The sequence below is a fragment of the Bombina bombina genome, chromosome 1 (genome assembly GCF_027579735.1).
Source record: "Bombina bombina isolate aBomBom1 chromosome 1, aBomBom1.pri, whole genome shotgun sequence".
NCBI lineage: Eukaryota > Metazoa > Chordata > Amphibia > Anura > Bombinatoridae > Bombina > Bombina bombina.
The window spans coordinates 1507717262-1507733165 of NC_069499.1; the positions used below are offsets into that span (position 1 = coordinate 1507717262).

At 39.4% G+C, this 15904-nt stretch overlaps 1 protein-coding gene across 2 annotated transcripts in view; it reads right to left on the minus strand.

Annotated features, from left to right (window-relative positions):
- The window catches only part of C1H17orf58 (chromosome 1 C17orf58 homolog), a 96614-nt gene that overhangs the window by 38173 nt on the left and 42537 nt on the right, over positions 1 to 15904 (minus strand). For both annotated transcript variants that reach the window (XM_053696457.1, XM_053696454.1), the window contains exon 2: positions 15089 to 15724. In XM_053696457.1, coding sequence (XP_053552432.1) covers positions 15089 to 15566 — 478 coding nt within the window. In that variant the 5' untranslated portion in view covers positions 15567 to 15724. The remainder of the gene's footprint in view (positions 1 to 15088; positions 15725 to 15904) is intronic.

Below are 15904 nucleotides of genomic sequence, written 5' to 3' on the forward strand. Positions count from 1 at the left end.
CACACAACAAGTGAGGGTAGACAGGACCCAAATAACACAATTGACTTTTCACCGACTGTTAACGGACCACAAACTCAAGAAAAGGGAAGACTTGGAGTGAACTGGGCTTGAGCTTTCCTGGTACTTCCATATACAACTCCAACACTACCTCATAACACATTAAAAATCGAGTAACATAACCAGACAACCAACGCTACTTGAATCTTTGTGCCTGCTGCCTTATACACCTAGACGCATGATTTCAATAGCTTATTGTCTACTCCTCTCCCAAAAGGACGCACCACTGCCGGGTTATGTGAGACAGTGGAATCGAGAGATCATACCTGCCCCGTCTGATAAGGAATGGTTTAAAATTTTAAGCACCCACACAAGAGCTTTGGTATCAGCAAGGATATTGGAGACTAATTATAAATTTCTGTCCTGCTGGTATCTCACGCCAGACAGAATAAAAAGAATTTACAAACAAACAGATGGGCGGTGCTGGCGGGGATGCGGGGAGCAGGGTACTCTTCTCCACATTTGGTGGGATTGCGGGCTAATTAGGCCCTTCTGGCATTCAATCCTAGACATCATGGAAACCAAACTCACTGTCTCCCTAAATAGATCACTGGGCCTCCTCCTGTTCCACGGCCTTCCCAAACTAAAAGACAAACCCACAAAACAGCTTTTCTTTATCATGCTCAACAGCGCTAAATCCCTTATTCCCAAGAGGTGGAGGAAGGTTGATGTCCCATCTATAGCTGACTGGTCACACCCTTGACAGGCATTTGCAGCTTGAGAGATTCCGATACATGAGAGACGACAAAATAGAGATTCATGAATACAGGTTGGAGCTTTGGAGGCCCCATCCCCCTAACTTAGAACCTAACACATAGATAGACGTCCAATATTAGAAATACATTACTCCCATACGATCCTACGGGGTCCCATGAATGAGGAGCCCATCTGGTCCCACCCTTCCCACCTCCCCTCTTCCCCTTCTATTATCTTTTCTTTTCTTATTATCTTCCTTCACTAATTATTCTAATACACATTCCAGAATGCTCTTGACGTGGAGTATGAATGTAAGCACACCTCAGGAGACCAAGTTATTCCTGTTTAAAAGTTATGATTACTAATATAATTTTTCTGTAATCTTGTTAAATACTATAAAATGTAATATTGGGATCTCGGGTATGTTCACACCCTGATGATAATGAGCACCTTATTAGATGGCAAATGTGACAATGTCTAATGGTCTCTGTATATAAAAAATGTAAACCTAGTCTAATACCCCTATAAAAACAAAAAAACCACCCCAAAATAAAAACACCCCCTAATCTAACACTAAACTACCAATAGCCCTTAAAAGGGCCTTTTGTAGGGCATTGCCCTAAGTTTAACAGCTATTTTACATTAAAAACATACAAATTACCCCCTAACATTACAACCCCCCCACCCACCCAACCCCCCAAAATAAAAAAGACCTAACTATAAAAAATACTAATCTACCCATTGCCCCATAAGGGGCATTTGTACGTGCATTGCCCTTAAAGGGCAATCAGCTCTTTTACTGCCTATTTAAAAAAAATAAAAAGCCCTAATCTACATACCTTAATCCCGGTACCTGCACAGCCCAATCTACGAAACTCTTTACCATATTGTCTTTTACACCAAGATGGTAAACTCAAATCTCATGCTGACCTAGGCACACTAATAGGGCCAAAATTCCAAAATTGCTTCATATATATGTATATATATATATATATATATATATATATATATATATATATATATATATATATATATATATGTATATATATACAACTAACACACTACTTTTTTTCACACCCCTTCAGATCCCAATTAAGACGTCCACTAACAGGCTTTGAGGCCCTCTGTTTTCATCCTCAGCCTAACAAAGGGATACTATCACTAATATACAAACAGATGTCAGCATCCCTGTATACATCCCCCCTACATATGTAGCTAAATGGGAGCTTGAAATTGGTACTCACCTACCTCACACTGAATGGGATACCATTTTGAAGAAAATGGCTAAAGCCTCATCCTCTATCTCAGTGTTAGAAATGAATACTAAACTGCTGAGCAGGTGGTATTATACCCCTGCTAGACTGCATCAATTGTTCCCTAACACGACAGCAGAATGCTATAGAAACTGTACAGAGATAGATACTCCCCTACACATTTGGTGGACATGCCCCATTGTCAAGACATAATAGCTCTCCATAAAAAAGGAAATTGAAATAGTTTAAGACACGACTCTCCCTTTTGATATTTGGCTATTTTTATTTAACAAATTTCCCAATATTAAATTCAAATTAAGACTAACTAACTGTCCTCACGATAATGGTTAACTCATCAAAAAAATTGGAAAATAAATGCTCTTCCATCCAAAGCAATATGGAAATCCACTGAAAACCACTCACTCTAATTAGAGAAATATCATTTCACACATACTAAACGAAAAGAAGATTACCACAATATATGCTTTATATGGGAAGAATACCTAAACAAAGAATTAAGGAGTACACTTATACTCTGCCACCATAACTATACGATTGAATGAAGTTGAAGACTTCATTTTTGTTTTTGTGTATAGTTAACTATTATTAACCAAACGTTCGCTTACAATCTTCAGCAGAAAGGAGTTTCTGGAATTTTTTCTATACAAATTTCTGTTTATGTCTCCATTTATGCAAAAGTATTTATCATTTGCATGTATAGCTGTTGCACACCTAATTTCAATTTCTATATCTGTAACATTACCCACAAATGTAAACCTATTTATAATGTTTTATATCAATCTTACATTGTATACCTTCAATTTATTTCAATAAAAGTTTTGGATTTTTTTTATTTTTTTTTTTAAAAAAAGCCCTAATCTAAAAAAGAAACAAAAAAATAACACCAAAAAAACAAAACAACTAACACTAAACCCTGACATAGGTACTCACCATTCCTGAAGTCCAGCAGTGAAGGTCTTCTTCCAGGCGGCTCCATTTTCAATCGTCATCCCGGTGTCGTGGCACCATCTTCCATCTTCATCCAGGGGTTGCGGAGCTGAAGCGGCACGAAGCAGGATCGGTGACTGCGCCGGAATCTGACGTGGAGGCTCCTCTTCATGCGATTGTCTGCCACAAATCTCCTTTTATTTGTTGTCTGCCTTAGTTTAAGCCTTTGCCTGCCATCTAGTGTTCCTTTTTGGTTTAGTTAACTATTTGTTGAATTAATACATAACGATCTAGTTAAATATTAACATTACATATATTGTATCTAATTGTGTTTTTAAAAAATTTCTGTCAGAGAAGTTATATTTAATTATTTATATTCTTAATATATATCTATATAAAAAATGTCTCAAAAAGCAGATAACAATGATCTTGATGAGAACAAAGTTCAATCCATGATTAATTAATCCATGTCTAAGTGGATGTAAAAAATAACTGTGCTTTTAGCAGATAGAACTACCAATACTGAAAAAGCAGTTAAAAGAGGACACACATCTAAGTTAGCAAAAAATTAATTTCCAAATCTAAACAAAAATGATCTGAATCTCACCGTACCACGGGCAGGGGAAGAAGGACCCTTAATCCCAAAAGGGCAAAATTGGGAGTATCTAAATCTACAATTTATGATCAAAGATTCCTCATCTTCCTACTCTGATGTGTCTTCTAATGATTCAAATAATGATTAGAATTCCGTTTCATCTAAAAATTCCCCTATAAATCAAAAACCAAGAAAATGTTTACAAAAATGAAAACATTTAGAGGAAGATGAGCCTGTATTTAAAGATGCACTTGGAGACATCCGGTTTGATCCGGACTCATTACACCCCCCCCCCAGATCAGCTGAATGGGGGCCAGATTTGGATATGGCAAAGTTTGTGGAACATCATATTAGAGTTCCTCTAAAACCTAAATCAAGGAGTAAAATGAGGATGCAGAATGTCCTAGACCTTTGTTACCCAAAAATAGTAATTTAACCCCAGAAATTAACCCAAAAATACTTCAATTTATTGGTACCCCTGGCTATAAGCTTAAAAAAGGTATAGATAAATCTTGGAAATCTTGCCAAGATAAATTATTAGACTCTATTGGCCCCATAACAAAGTTATTAGAATTATCAGATAATGAAGTCACTGATAACGAACTCATTGATCCTGCCACAGTCAGAGAGTGGGTTTACAGGATTTTATGTTTAGTTGACAATACAAATGTCTCTATGACCATTGAAAGATGCGAAAATATTCTTAGGAAAATCGATGTAAAAATGGTTGATTCAGCCACTAATGAACTCCATTCTGACGAAGATGGTCTTCTTTTTGGAGTTTCTTTCTTGAAAGACCTAAATAAATATGCTAGTACCTTTACTACACTTAGCAAAGTAAAATCTTCTTTTAAGAAAATATTTCAAAATAATAATTTCTCTGACAGGGCCGGGAGAAGTAGAGGTTGTTTTCCCGGCCGCAGCTCATTCTCAAGACCATACTATGGAAAACAACGTCCTTTCCAAGACTCTTCAAATCAGTTCTTCCCTTCAAGATCACGTTCTTGGAATCAGAGGAATTTCTGCTCAAGAGGGAGATCCCATTTCCCACAAGGTAATATTTCCAAATTTTCTGATTTTTCCTTTTTTCCCTCATATAATTGGGGGAAGACTTCTTCAGTTCTCCCAGAATTGGACTTTTATCACTCAGGATCAATAGGTGATTCAGTCGGTTCAGGGAGTTCCCAGAGAGTTCAATTCCATTCCAATCCAAATTACTTATCCAAATCCAATTTGTTTTTCAATTCAAGACAGGAATCTCATTCAAAAAGAAATAACAAATTTGGCAGACAAAAAAGCCATAGTTCAAGTTCCCTTTTCTCCAGATCTTTTTCTAAGCAATTTGTTTCTGGTAAAAAAGAAAAAAGGTCAATTTCGTCCTGTAATAAATTTAAAAACCCTGAATTCTTTTGTTGTTTACCATCATTTCAAAATGGAAGGTATCCATCTTCTCAGGGAATGTTTAGTAGACAATGATTGGTTAATAAGATTAGACCTATCAGACACTTACCTAACTGTTCCTATAAATCAATCCCATTGGAAATATCTAACCTTCAGTTGGAAAGACCAATTCTAGAGTTTCACCTGCCTCCCTTTCGGCCTTTCCTCTGCACCTTGGATATTTACCAAACTCCTGAAACCAGTTGTTTCTTGGTTGAGAATGAGAGGAATTCTGATTATTATCTATCTGGATGACATTCTCATAATGAACCAGAATCCTGTTCTTTTAAAAGAACAACTAAAAACAACCATTTCTCTTTTAGAAAATTTAGGATTTTTAATCAACAAAGAAAAATCGGTACTAATTCCCTCAAATTCCCTTATCTTTTTGGGTTTCCAAATAAACACATTGAATTCAACTCTCAGCCTTCCAATTCAAAAATTGAAGGCTATCAAAAAAGAAATAGCCAAATTATTAACAAAACAATTAGTCTTCATCAGGTCAATAGCCAGAATAGTGGGGTTACTCTCATTCTCTATTCAGGCTATTTTTCCTGCTCCCTTACATTACCGAGAACTTCAACGTCTAAAAATATTTCATTTACAAAAAGGCCTTTCTTACAATCATTTTATTCCCCTATCATCAGAAGCAAAAGAAGAGCTTCTATGGTGGTTAGCAAACATAGAAGCCTGGAATGGAAGAGCCATCTTCGGGAGTTCTCCAGATATAGTTATTGAATCTGATGCAAGGGGTTCTGGTTGGGGTGCCCGTTGCGGACCTTGTATCACCGGAGGAAAATGGTCTCTTGGGGAAAAGAATCTACATATAAATTGTCTGGAACTTTTTGCAGGTTCCTTTGCAGTCAAAAGTTTTTCAAATACTTCTGCCCCAATATCCATTCTCCTTCGTATGGACAACGTATCCGCAGTTCGTTATTTAAATCACCTAGGACGTACCAAATCCAGAGATCTTTTAAACATCACCAAGGAATTTATTCACCTCTGCTTAGACAAAAATATATCTATCAGAGCGGAATATATCACAGGCCTTTCCAACACTTCGGCAGATTGGGGATCTTGTTTTCTGAGGGATGCGAGCGATTGGAAACTGGATCAAAATATTTTTCTTTCTCTTCAAAATTTGAGAGGTCCTTTTTCTATGGATTTATTTGTCTCTACTTTGAACTTCCAATTGCTCCCATTTTTCAGTTGGCATCCAGATCCAGAGGCCAAAGCGACAGATGCCTTCCTTCAGAATTGGCCCCCTCTAGGCGCGTATGCTTTCCCTCCTTTTTCAATGATTGCAAGAACCATTTTGATTATTCAGAGGGATCAACTATCATTACTGATAATCACCCCCCTTTGGCCAACTCAACCCTGGTATCCTTCCCTTCTAGAAATGTCTTACTTTCCTCCTCTCCTTCTTCCCCACTCTCAGGACCTTCTTACAGATCCCGATGGGAACTTTCACGATCTCGTTTTGTCCCAAACTCTAATTCTTGTAGCTTAGACGATATCAGGGAACCGTATTCTCTCAACAGACTTTTGGAAGGAGCTAAACTCCTCATTCAAAATTCCATTGCACCAGGTACTAAAAAATGCTACCATGCAGCATGGTCTAAATGGTCTAGCTGGTGTCTACAAAGAGACATGGATCCCTTTTCAGCTAATGTCAATCAAGTAATTAATTTTCTTTCTTCTCTTTTTGACTCTGGTTTAGCTTATTGTTCTATTAATGTTTCTCGTTCGGCAATTTCAGCATTCCATTCTTTGGTTAACAATTCTCCTATAGGTCAACATCCGTTAATCTGTAAATTATTAAAAGCAATAAGACTTCAACGTCCTCCAACTCCTAAATATAATTTCTTTTGGGACATTGATTTAATCTTTTCTCTGTTTAAGAAATGGCCTTCTAATGGTTCTTTATCTTTGAAACAATTATCAGCTAAACTTGCTACACTTTTATGTATTATTTATTTTCGTAGAGTTTCTGACGTTAAAGATTTTAACTCTAAACGTTTCTCTCCTGAAGGAGTCACTTTTATTCTTTCTCGTAGGACTAAAACCTTTTCTTCATCTATTTTCTATCCTTATCTTCCTTCTGAACCTGCTTTATGTGTGGTTAAATGTTTGAAAGAATATGAATCTAGAACCTCATCCTTTAGACTCTCTTCTTCCTCTCAATTGTTAATCTCTTTTGTTTCCCCTTTCTCTCCTGATACTTCTACCACTATTGCAAGGTGGGTTAAATGGGTTATGAAAGAAGCTGGTATTGACATGTCTTTTTCAGCTCATTCAGTAAGAGGTTCAGCAGCTTCTAAAGCATTTTTGAAATCTGCCTCTCTCCAACAAATTTTAAACGCTGCCGATTGGTCATCTGACTGCTAGTTTTATTTCAAACCCATTCAACACGCCTCATTAAATTTATTTTCTTAATAAGCTTTAAACTAGCAAAATATGAAGTCTCTGTGCTTGTAATAAAATTCCGATTATCCTAATTTGTGAAGGAATAATCTAGATTTTATTAAAGACACAGAGACGAATATTTTCCCTCTCATATGTTATTACTTACCTTTATTTTTTCTTATAGCTCCAAATCAATGAAGATGTTTTACGAAATGAAGGCTTTCTTCCTTCCACTCATTAGTCATCTTTCAAAGCCTTTTCATATTGGATGAGAAAAGTTTCTTCTTGGCTTCGTCTGGACGAATTTCTTCCATCAAGAGTTGTTTTCCTGTTTTTGAGACTCTTTTTCTGGATTTTGTTCTATTGTTGTTGTTTTTGGTGCATTTTCGAAATTTGCTCCTTTTTCCTCCAATTCACCAGCATCGGCAAGAAAGAGGACGTTATATTTTGTATTGGTCAGTTGGTGATTGTCACTTGTATCCTTATTGGCCAGTCTCTCCTTTGCTCTACTGGTTATACTGTTTACATTTCAATTTTTTTTAACTTGTTTATCTGTTATAAAAAATATCTGTATTTATTGATTTTATATGTTATGAACTTTTAAAGGCTGCATTGAACAGTAAAGAAAGAGATAGCAAAATATTTGTCTCTGTGTCTTTAATAAAATCTAGATTATTCCTTCACAAATTAGGATAATCTGAATTATACTCAACACCGGATTAAGAAACACATGGTATCTTATAAACTATGCATTCTGAATTAAGTCGTACACATAAACATGACACAAAGTTAAAAGGTCAGAAAATATAAAACATAATTATGTAAGCTGCTAAATTTCATTTGAATTAAACAGTTACCAAAGACTTACAAATACATATATATATGGATATATGTGTGTGCACATATTTACACATAATAATTTCATGATTCCCATTCGGTTACTGCTCTTGAGAAAGCCTGGATGTATACTGGTCAAAATGCGTTGAGCTATTTTGGCAACTCCAGGTTTCTATAGCAGCTCCCCGTCTCTGTCATTGTACTGGAGCTACTGTGTGGAGGAATAGAGTAGTAGCAATGCAGTATGCTACAGACTGTGTAACGGACTGTGGATCTAACTGAAATCCAATTCCGGACTGCATGTTTTTACATTTAGGCATTTAGCAACTTCTAGCATTTGCATTTATTTTATGCATGTTTAAAGTGAATGTAAACTTAACAGGACAGCCTCATGGCATTGTATACACTTATAAAAATGACCAGGAGTTTAATTCCTAAAAATTTTTAAATGTATTTATTTTATAAAATTTCTAACTTTTACTGCTCAGCCGATAAGCGCAGCACTCCTGCCCGCCATCTTGTCTAATTGATTGATAGATGAAAATCTTAAACCAACTAATCCTTGACGTTTATGCAAAGGGAATGAACGCCCCGGGGGGGGGGGGGGAAACGAGTATTAGAGGATTAGTTGGTTTAAGAATCGTCATCTGTCAATCAATTAGACAAGATGGCGGGCGGGAGTGCTGCGCTTATCGGTTGGGCAGTAAAAAGGTAAAAAGTTAAGAAAATAAATACATTTAAAAAATGTCATGAATTAAACTCCTGCTCATTTTTATGTCTATACAATGCCGTAAGGCTGTTCTGTTACATTCACTTTAACTGTGCAAATAAACCACCTTGATTTGGAGATTTGATATTTTATCATAATTAAACCCTTGTTACTGCATAATATATTTGTTGTGTTCATTATACTACACCTTTCAGAAATTAGTTATTATTACTAGCATTACTAATATTTAATAATAATTTTTATTATCATTAATTATTATTATTCATAAACATCCTAATATCTGCCAGCACTTTGAAAGGTCAGATCTCTGCTCTTTCAGTTTGGTTCCACAAGAAGATTGCTAATATTTCTGACATTCATGTTTTTGTTCAACCTTTGAATATAATTAACCCTAGCCAATTTCTCCTCCTTGGAATCTTAATTTGGTATTGAAAGTTTTGCAGGCTCCTCCTTTTAAGATTATGCATAAGGTGGATATTAAGCTTCTTTATTGGAAGGTTTTGTTTCTTTTGGCTATCTCTTCTGCTAGAAGAGTTTCTGAGTTATCTGCTCTTTCATGTGATCCTCCATATCTTATTTTTCATTAGGAGAAGGCAATTTTGAGCACTAAATTTGACTTTTTACCTAAGGTTGTGTCTTTGGATAATATAAGTCAGGATTGGTGTCCCTTCTTTATGTCCTAGTCCTAAAAGTTCTTCAGAGGCTTCTTTATAACTTGGATGTTTTAAGAGCCTTGAAGAACTATGTAGATACTACTAAGGATTTGAGACAAACTTCTAGTCTTTGTCCACTTTTCTTGTTCCAGGAAGGGGCAAAAAGCATTGGCTTGTTTCTTTGGCTTCTTGGTTGAAACTTTTGATTTACAAGGCTTACTTGGAGGTGAGACAGCCTCAACTTAAACGGATTACTGCCCATTCTACCAGATTAGTTGCATCATTTTGGGCATTTAAGAATAAAGCTTCTGTTGCCCAAATTTGCCGGGCAGCTACTTGGTCTTCTTTGCATACTTTTGCTAAATTCTACCATTTTGAATTTTTTGGTGCTACTCAGGCAGCCTTTTGCAGGCAAGTCCTTCAGGCAGTTGTCTCAGGTTAATTTTTATTTTTCCTTGTGGTCATTTTATTTGCATGAAAGAAAAAAAGAAGAAAATATTTACCCTTTTTTGGGGGGTTCTATTTTGGTTGTGGATTTAGTTTCTCTTTGAAAAAAGATTTTCGTTTTATCCTGCCCTTATTTCTCATTACTATTAGTTCCCAGTAGTAATGGATCCTGGACCCTTACCACCTGTATGAAATAAAACATTATGCTACCTAATATATTAATTCATTTAATGCTGGTGATAGTCCACCTATTTTTTTTGGTGTTTTTCTTTTTTTTTAATAGAATAATCTCTATTTTATTTTTCAAAAGGTCTGCATATTTGACCAACGTATTATATGCATGAAAGTCATGATATGAAGGAAGATTTTAAAACAAGCTTGTATTATAGTAAAGGTAAACTTGAGCGTATTCGCTCAAGTAATAGGATATAATTTTAAAAATTAGCTAGGCTTTAATTAATGAAATCTGTTGATCTTCTTGGATAGTTACATTTTAATGCAGGAATGACAACTGCCGTTCCTCCGCCCACCATAGTCTACAGTTGATCGACAGATGACTCATCTGCAATCAACTAATCGCTGCCCCCCCCCCAGGGTGTTCAGCCCCTTTGCACAAACATCACTGTGAGAAACAACGATTAGTTGATTGCAGATGAGTCATCTGTCAATCAACTGAAAACTATGGTGGGCGGAGGAACTGCGGTTATCGTTCCTGCATTAAAATGTAAATATCTAAGAAAATCTGTAAAGTCTAGCTCATTTTATAAATTATATCCTATGACTTGAGCGAGTATGCTCAAACAGATGTGTAACTAGAAACTACAGGGCCCAGGTGCAAGAATCTAAGAAGGGACCCCCCACCCACACAAAAAAAAATTGAATTTGATACATATCTTTTTTTTTTTTTTTTTACACAGAAAAAAATGTGAATCAGATTACATGTCTGCAAAAGGAGGTACCCTGTGCCCACAGTCTGTGAGATGGTCTGACCCCTATTACTGTATATAGTTACACTGTTTAACCCACCAGTACTGTATATAGTGAGTCAGTGACACAGTCTGTAATCTGCCAATGAGATGGTTGGCCTGACCCTACCCACCCCAGTACTTTATAAAGTGACCACAGTAGTCTGTGACATAGTCCAGCCCCCCATACTTTATATAGTGGTACTGTATTGTTACAAACTGCAAATGTTACGGTTGCCTCCAGGCTGGCTGGAAGTTGGACCGTAGAAAAGGATGCTCCTAGCGCTCACCAAAGGAGCATCAGCACCGTAGTCACCATCAGTAATGCAGACTCTACGAACCACCGCTGCTGGGCTGGTATCTCGCCGTCTGCTCTGCCCCCTGGACCTACAACCAGGCTCCAGTAGGTGAACCTCTTCCTTCTGTAGCAATCCCTGTAGCTAAGGGAGTATATAGAGCATAGCAATCCCTGTAGTGATTATAGCTGAAGCTGTCCCCTACAAACATGAGTCAAAGCTGCAAGTTAGAGGGACAAAATAGGTCTGATGTGCTGGAACACACAGCCTGGTTTTTATTGAGGTTACATGCAAACAGGACACTCTCAGGGGGAGGCATAAAATCCCCAATCACACATTTGATATATTTAGATAGAGAGACAACGCCCTTTGACAGGCCACAACATTACTTCAGCAGATAACAAGTTACACACAATAAAACAATGCAGTCCACCTTATCAACTAGCAGTCTGATTAGACAATGGGATTGTTTTTCACAAAACTTAATTAGAGCTGATCCCAGCAAACTTGTATTTAGAATAGGTTCTTGAAGCTCAACAAAGTTATCTCTTTAGTTCTGACCGAAGGGTCTGTCACATAGCACTTAATGGCACACAATGAAAACCAATGCCTCTGTAACAGTGCTCCCCCTCTGTGGAACACTCTGCCTGTGTGGCACCTGGCTCAGCAAGTCCCATTCACTGAACCAAGTGGGAGAAAGCCAGGGACAAGCTATTTTACAGGTCTGGGGACATAGTCTTAAAGGGGCATTGTTCACCAAAGTCACAATATGTCCCCAGACGGTTCTTAAAGGGCCATACACACCCAATAAAAGTTAATAGGATTTCAGGGGCACAATCTTCCAGGGGCCATAGTCAAGAGGAAGGAGGCTGGCAAATAGGATTCTCCAAAATCCAGGGAAGCAGGGCAATTTTCCATTTAAAGGGCCAGTTACAAATAGCAGTTTGTAACATATCTCCACTTTTGGAGGGAGACTACCCAGGCACCTGACCTTCTGTCGGTCAGTGCCTAAGTTAGTCTCGCAACCCACCCACAAATAAACATCAGCAGCAAAGTAGCCCCCCCACAATAAGTAGTACTGGCCTGTAGGTTCCAGGTTGTAGGATGAAAGTGTAGCATCCTCGGCCTTCCTGGCGCAGCTGGGCAAATAGCTGGTGGTACTTGGGGGGCAGAGGCCAGCGACACTCTGCCCTGGTGCCAGCGCTTCTACTGGGGTGAGGGGTTTGCAGGCCAGTCCTTTAACAAGGGGGTCTGTAGGGCAGAGGCCAGCAGTGCTCTGTCCTGATGCCAGTTCTTCTGCTGGGGGAATTGGGGCATAGTCCTGCCCGGTGGCAAAGGGAATGTGGGGGTCAGTGGGGGTTAACATCTCCACTGTTAACCCTGGGCCCAAGTTAGGAGTTAGCTGGGGAGGGGGAGATTGGCTTACCTCCTCCTCCTGATACTCCGGTGGCCGTTGGGAAGGGAGGTCGATCTCTCCGCTTCCTGTGGAACATGATGCAGCTGGGGAGAGAGACCAGTTGTCTCCTCTCCCTGGAAGGCACACTCCGGCTGGGGAGGGAGGTCGATGCTCTCCCCTCCCTGTAGCTGGGTCTGTCGCTGGGGATCTGGGCCGCCTGCCCAGCATCCCTGTAGGGCTGGTAGAGAGACTGCGGTCCCATCTCCACCTGCCTGCTGGGGGTCCACCCAGGACCAGTCTATGAGGCCTGCTGCCTCGGGTATCTCTGGTTGGGGTTGGGGAAGGAGACCGGTTGTCTCTTCCCTCTGCACGGTATACTGCCGCTGGGGAGGGAGGTCGCTGCTCTCCTCTCCCTGTGGAACATGCTGCGGCTGGGGAGAGAGACCAGGTGTCCATACCCTCAAACTCCACCGTTGGCGCTCAAAGGCTTGTGCCGCTTCGTTCTCCGTGTCCAATTCCCGGATGATGCGACTGACTACCTCCTGCGCAGGGTCTGGACCATATCGGACTAGCCGCCTCTTTACCTCTGGAACGAAATCCGCGCCCTCATAGAGACGGATCCGGTTGAGGTGCTCTTCACAGGGTTCTGACCAGTATCTTGTCAGCTCCATGCTGCTGTAGGTAGGGACACTGCGCAGTGGCTAGCGTTGCCCTCAATAACTCTCCTACGATACCAGTGCTGTTGGGGTGCTGCTCCTTGCGCTAGGACGCGATCCCACCGCTCCCGCCAAATGTTACGGTTGCCTCCAGGCTGGCTGGAAGTTGGACCGTAGAAAAGGATGCTCCTAGCGCTCACCAAAGGAGCATCAGCACCGTAGTCACCATCAGTAATGCAGACTCTACGAACCACCGCTGCTGGGCTGGTATCTCACCGTCTGCTCTGCCCCCTGGACCTACGACCAGGCTCCAGTAGGTGAACCTCTTCCTTCTGTAGCAATCCCTGTAGCTAAGGGAGTATATAGAGCATAGCAATCCCTGTAGTGATTATAGCTGAAGCTGTCCCCTACAAACATGAGTCAAAGCTGCAAGTTAGAGGTACAAAATAGGTCTGATGTGCTGGAACACACAACCTGGTTTTTATTGAGGTTACATGCAAACAGGACACTCTCAGGGGGAGGCATAAAATCCCCAATCACACATTTGATATATTTAGATAGAGAGGCAACGCCCTTTGACAGGCCACAACATTACTTCAGCAGATAACAAGTTACACACAATAAAACAATGCAGTCCACCTTATCAACTAGCAGTCTGATTAGACAATGGGATTGTTTTTCACAAAACTTAATTAGAGCTGATCCCAGCAAACTTGTATTTAGAATAGGTTCTTGAAGCTCAACAAAGTTATCTCTTTAGTTCTGACCGAAGGGTCTGTCACATAGCACTTAATGGCACACAATGAAAACCAATGCCTCTGTAACAGTGCTCCCCCTCTGTGGAACACTCTGCCTGTGTGGCACCTGGCTCAGCAAGTCCCATTCACTGAACCAAGTGGGAGAAAGCCAGGGACAAGCTATTTTACAGGTCTGGGGACATAGTCTTAAAGGGGCATTGTTCACCAAAGTCACAATATATCCCCAGACGGTTCTTAAAGGGCCATACACACCCAATAAAAGTTAATAGGTTTTCAGGGGCACAATCTTCCAGGGGCCATAGTCATGAGGAAGAAGGCTGGCAAATAGGCTTCTCCAAAATCCAGGGAAGCAGGGCAATTTTCCATTTAAAGGGCCAGTTACAAATAGCAGTGACACTGTTTACCCCCTCCCCCCATGCTGTAGTAACAAGGTCTGTAATTTGCTGGTTCCACAAACATACACACACACACACATACATGCATAAATACACACACAGTCACATACATACATACACACATACACACACACACATAAACACCAATGGGTAAAACAGAAAGACTAACCCCTGTAGTCAGAGACACTAGTGAAGCATCATGTCACACTCACATAATAGTGCAGGCAGTGGCAGGTCAACGTTTTTCATTAAAAAAAAAAAAATTAAGCAATTGCGTCCTCTGCACTCCCTGTAGTTTCGCCCCTATGCGCAAGTTTACCTTCACTTTAAGGAAGATAAGATTATGGGTAAAATTCACTAAGAGACCTCTCTAGCTTCCCCAGTTCCTATGTTTTTCTATGCAGTCAGTTCATTATTCCTAACTCATCTCTACATTCTTTAGTAAATATTTTTTTTATAATTTCTCATATCTTCTTTCTTTTCACCACTGTGTCCTGTGTGTGTGTGTATATATATATATATATATATATATATATATATATACTGTATATATAGCTTACCTTTTTTAAATGCGTTAAACTGATAAAGCAGACTTGATGGGTTCCTGTTGGATATCCTGGAAGGTATGCTGAAGTTTTGGACAATTTCTAAATATTTATAAGAGTTTACCTTCCCAGGCCTGTTGCTCTCATAATCTGTTACATCGCTGTTGGTCCTGCTATTTATAGGATCTTTCAGACGCTGGGACCCAGCCCTTATACTAGCTTTTTTATTTTGTTGACTTCCTTGGTAAAAATATGTGGAAACTGAAGTGCTGCCGAGCTGCAACCTGCTCTGCTGAAATATGCGAGAATTTCCATGGAAAGCTTGAGAAGTGAGATGAACATTTGTATTGGTACTTCCTGTTAACATATCAGTTTGCTGCAGTTTTGTCCTTCTCATCCCTGTATTATTGTCCACGATTATTTTATTCTTCTTCCTCTTATCAGGTGGCAATATAAATTTCCGTTCATCTATTGGCCTTGTTTGGTGCTCCATAGGGAAATGTCCATAGCTGGTGGAACTATCAAAAGATAAGCTCCAAGGTGAAACCACAAGGCTGGTGGATGCTCCTTTAGAAAAACTCTTCTCAAAGTTTAACGTTGTATTCTGAAGAATATGTTGGACTTCAGCAGATGATAATATCAGTGGAGACACTAAGAAAAAAAAAACATCTTTATTAAGGTGTCTTGTGAAGGGCACACACATATGCAAATACCTTAAAGTACAATTTACTGTTGTTTGAAAGGGCCTCCCCACTCCTAACCTCCATCAGGGCTGTCTGTAGAAAGTATGGACTTTGACATGCAGGATCCCTTGACACACAGGATGTTACT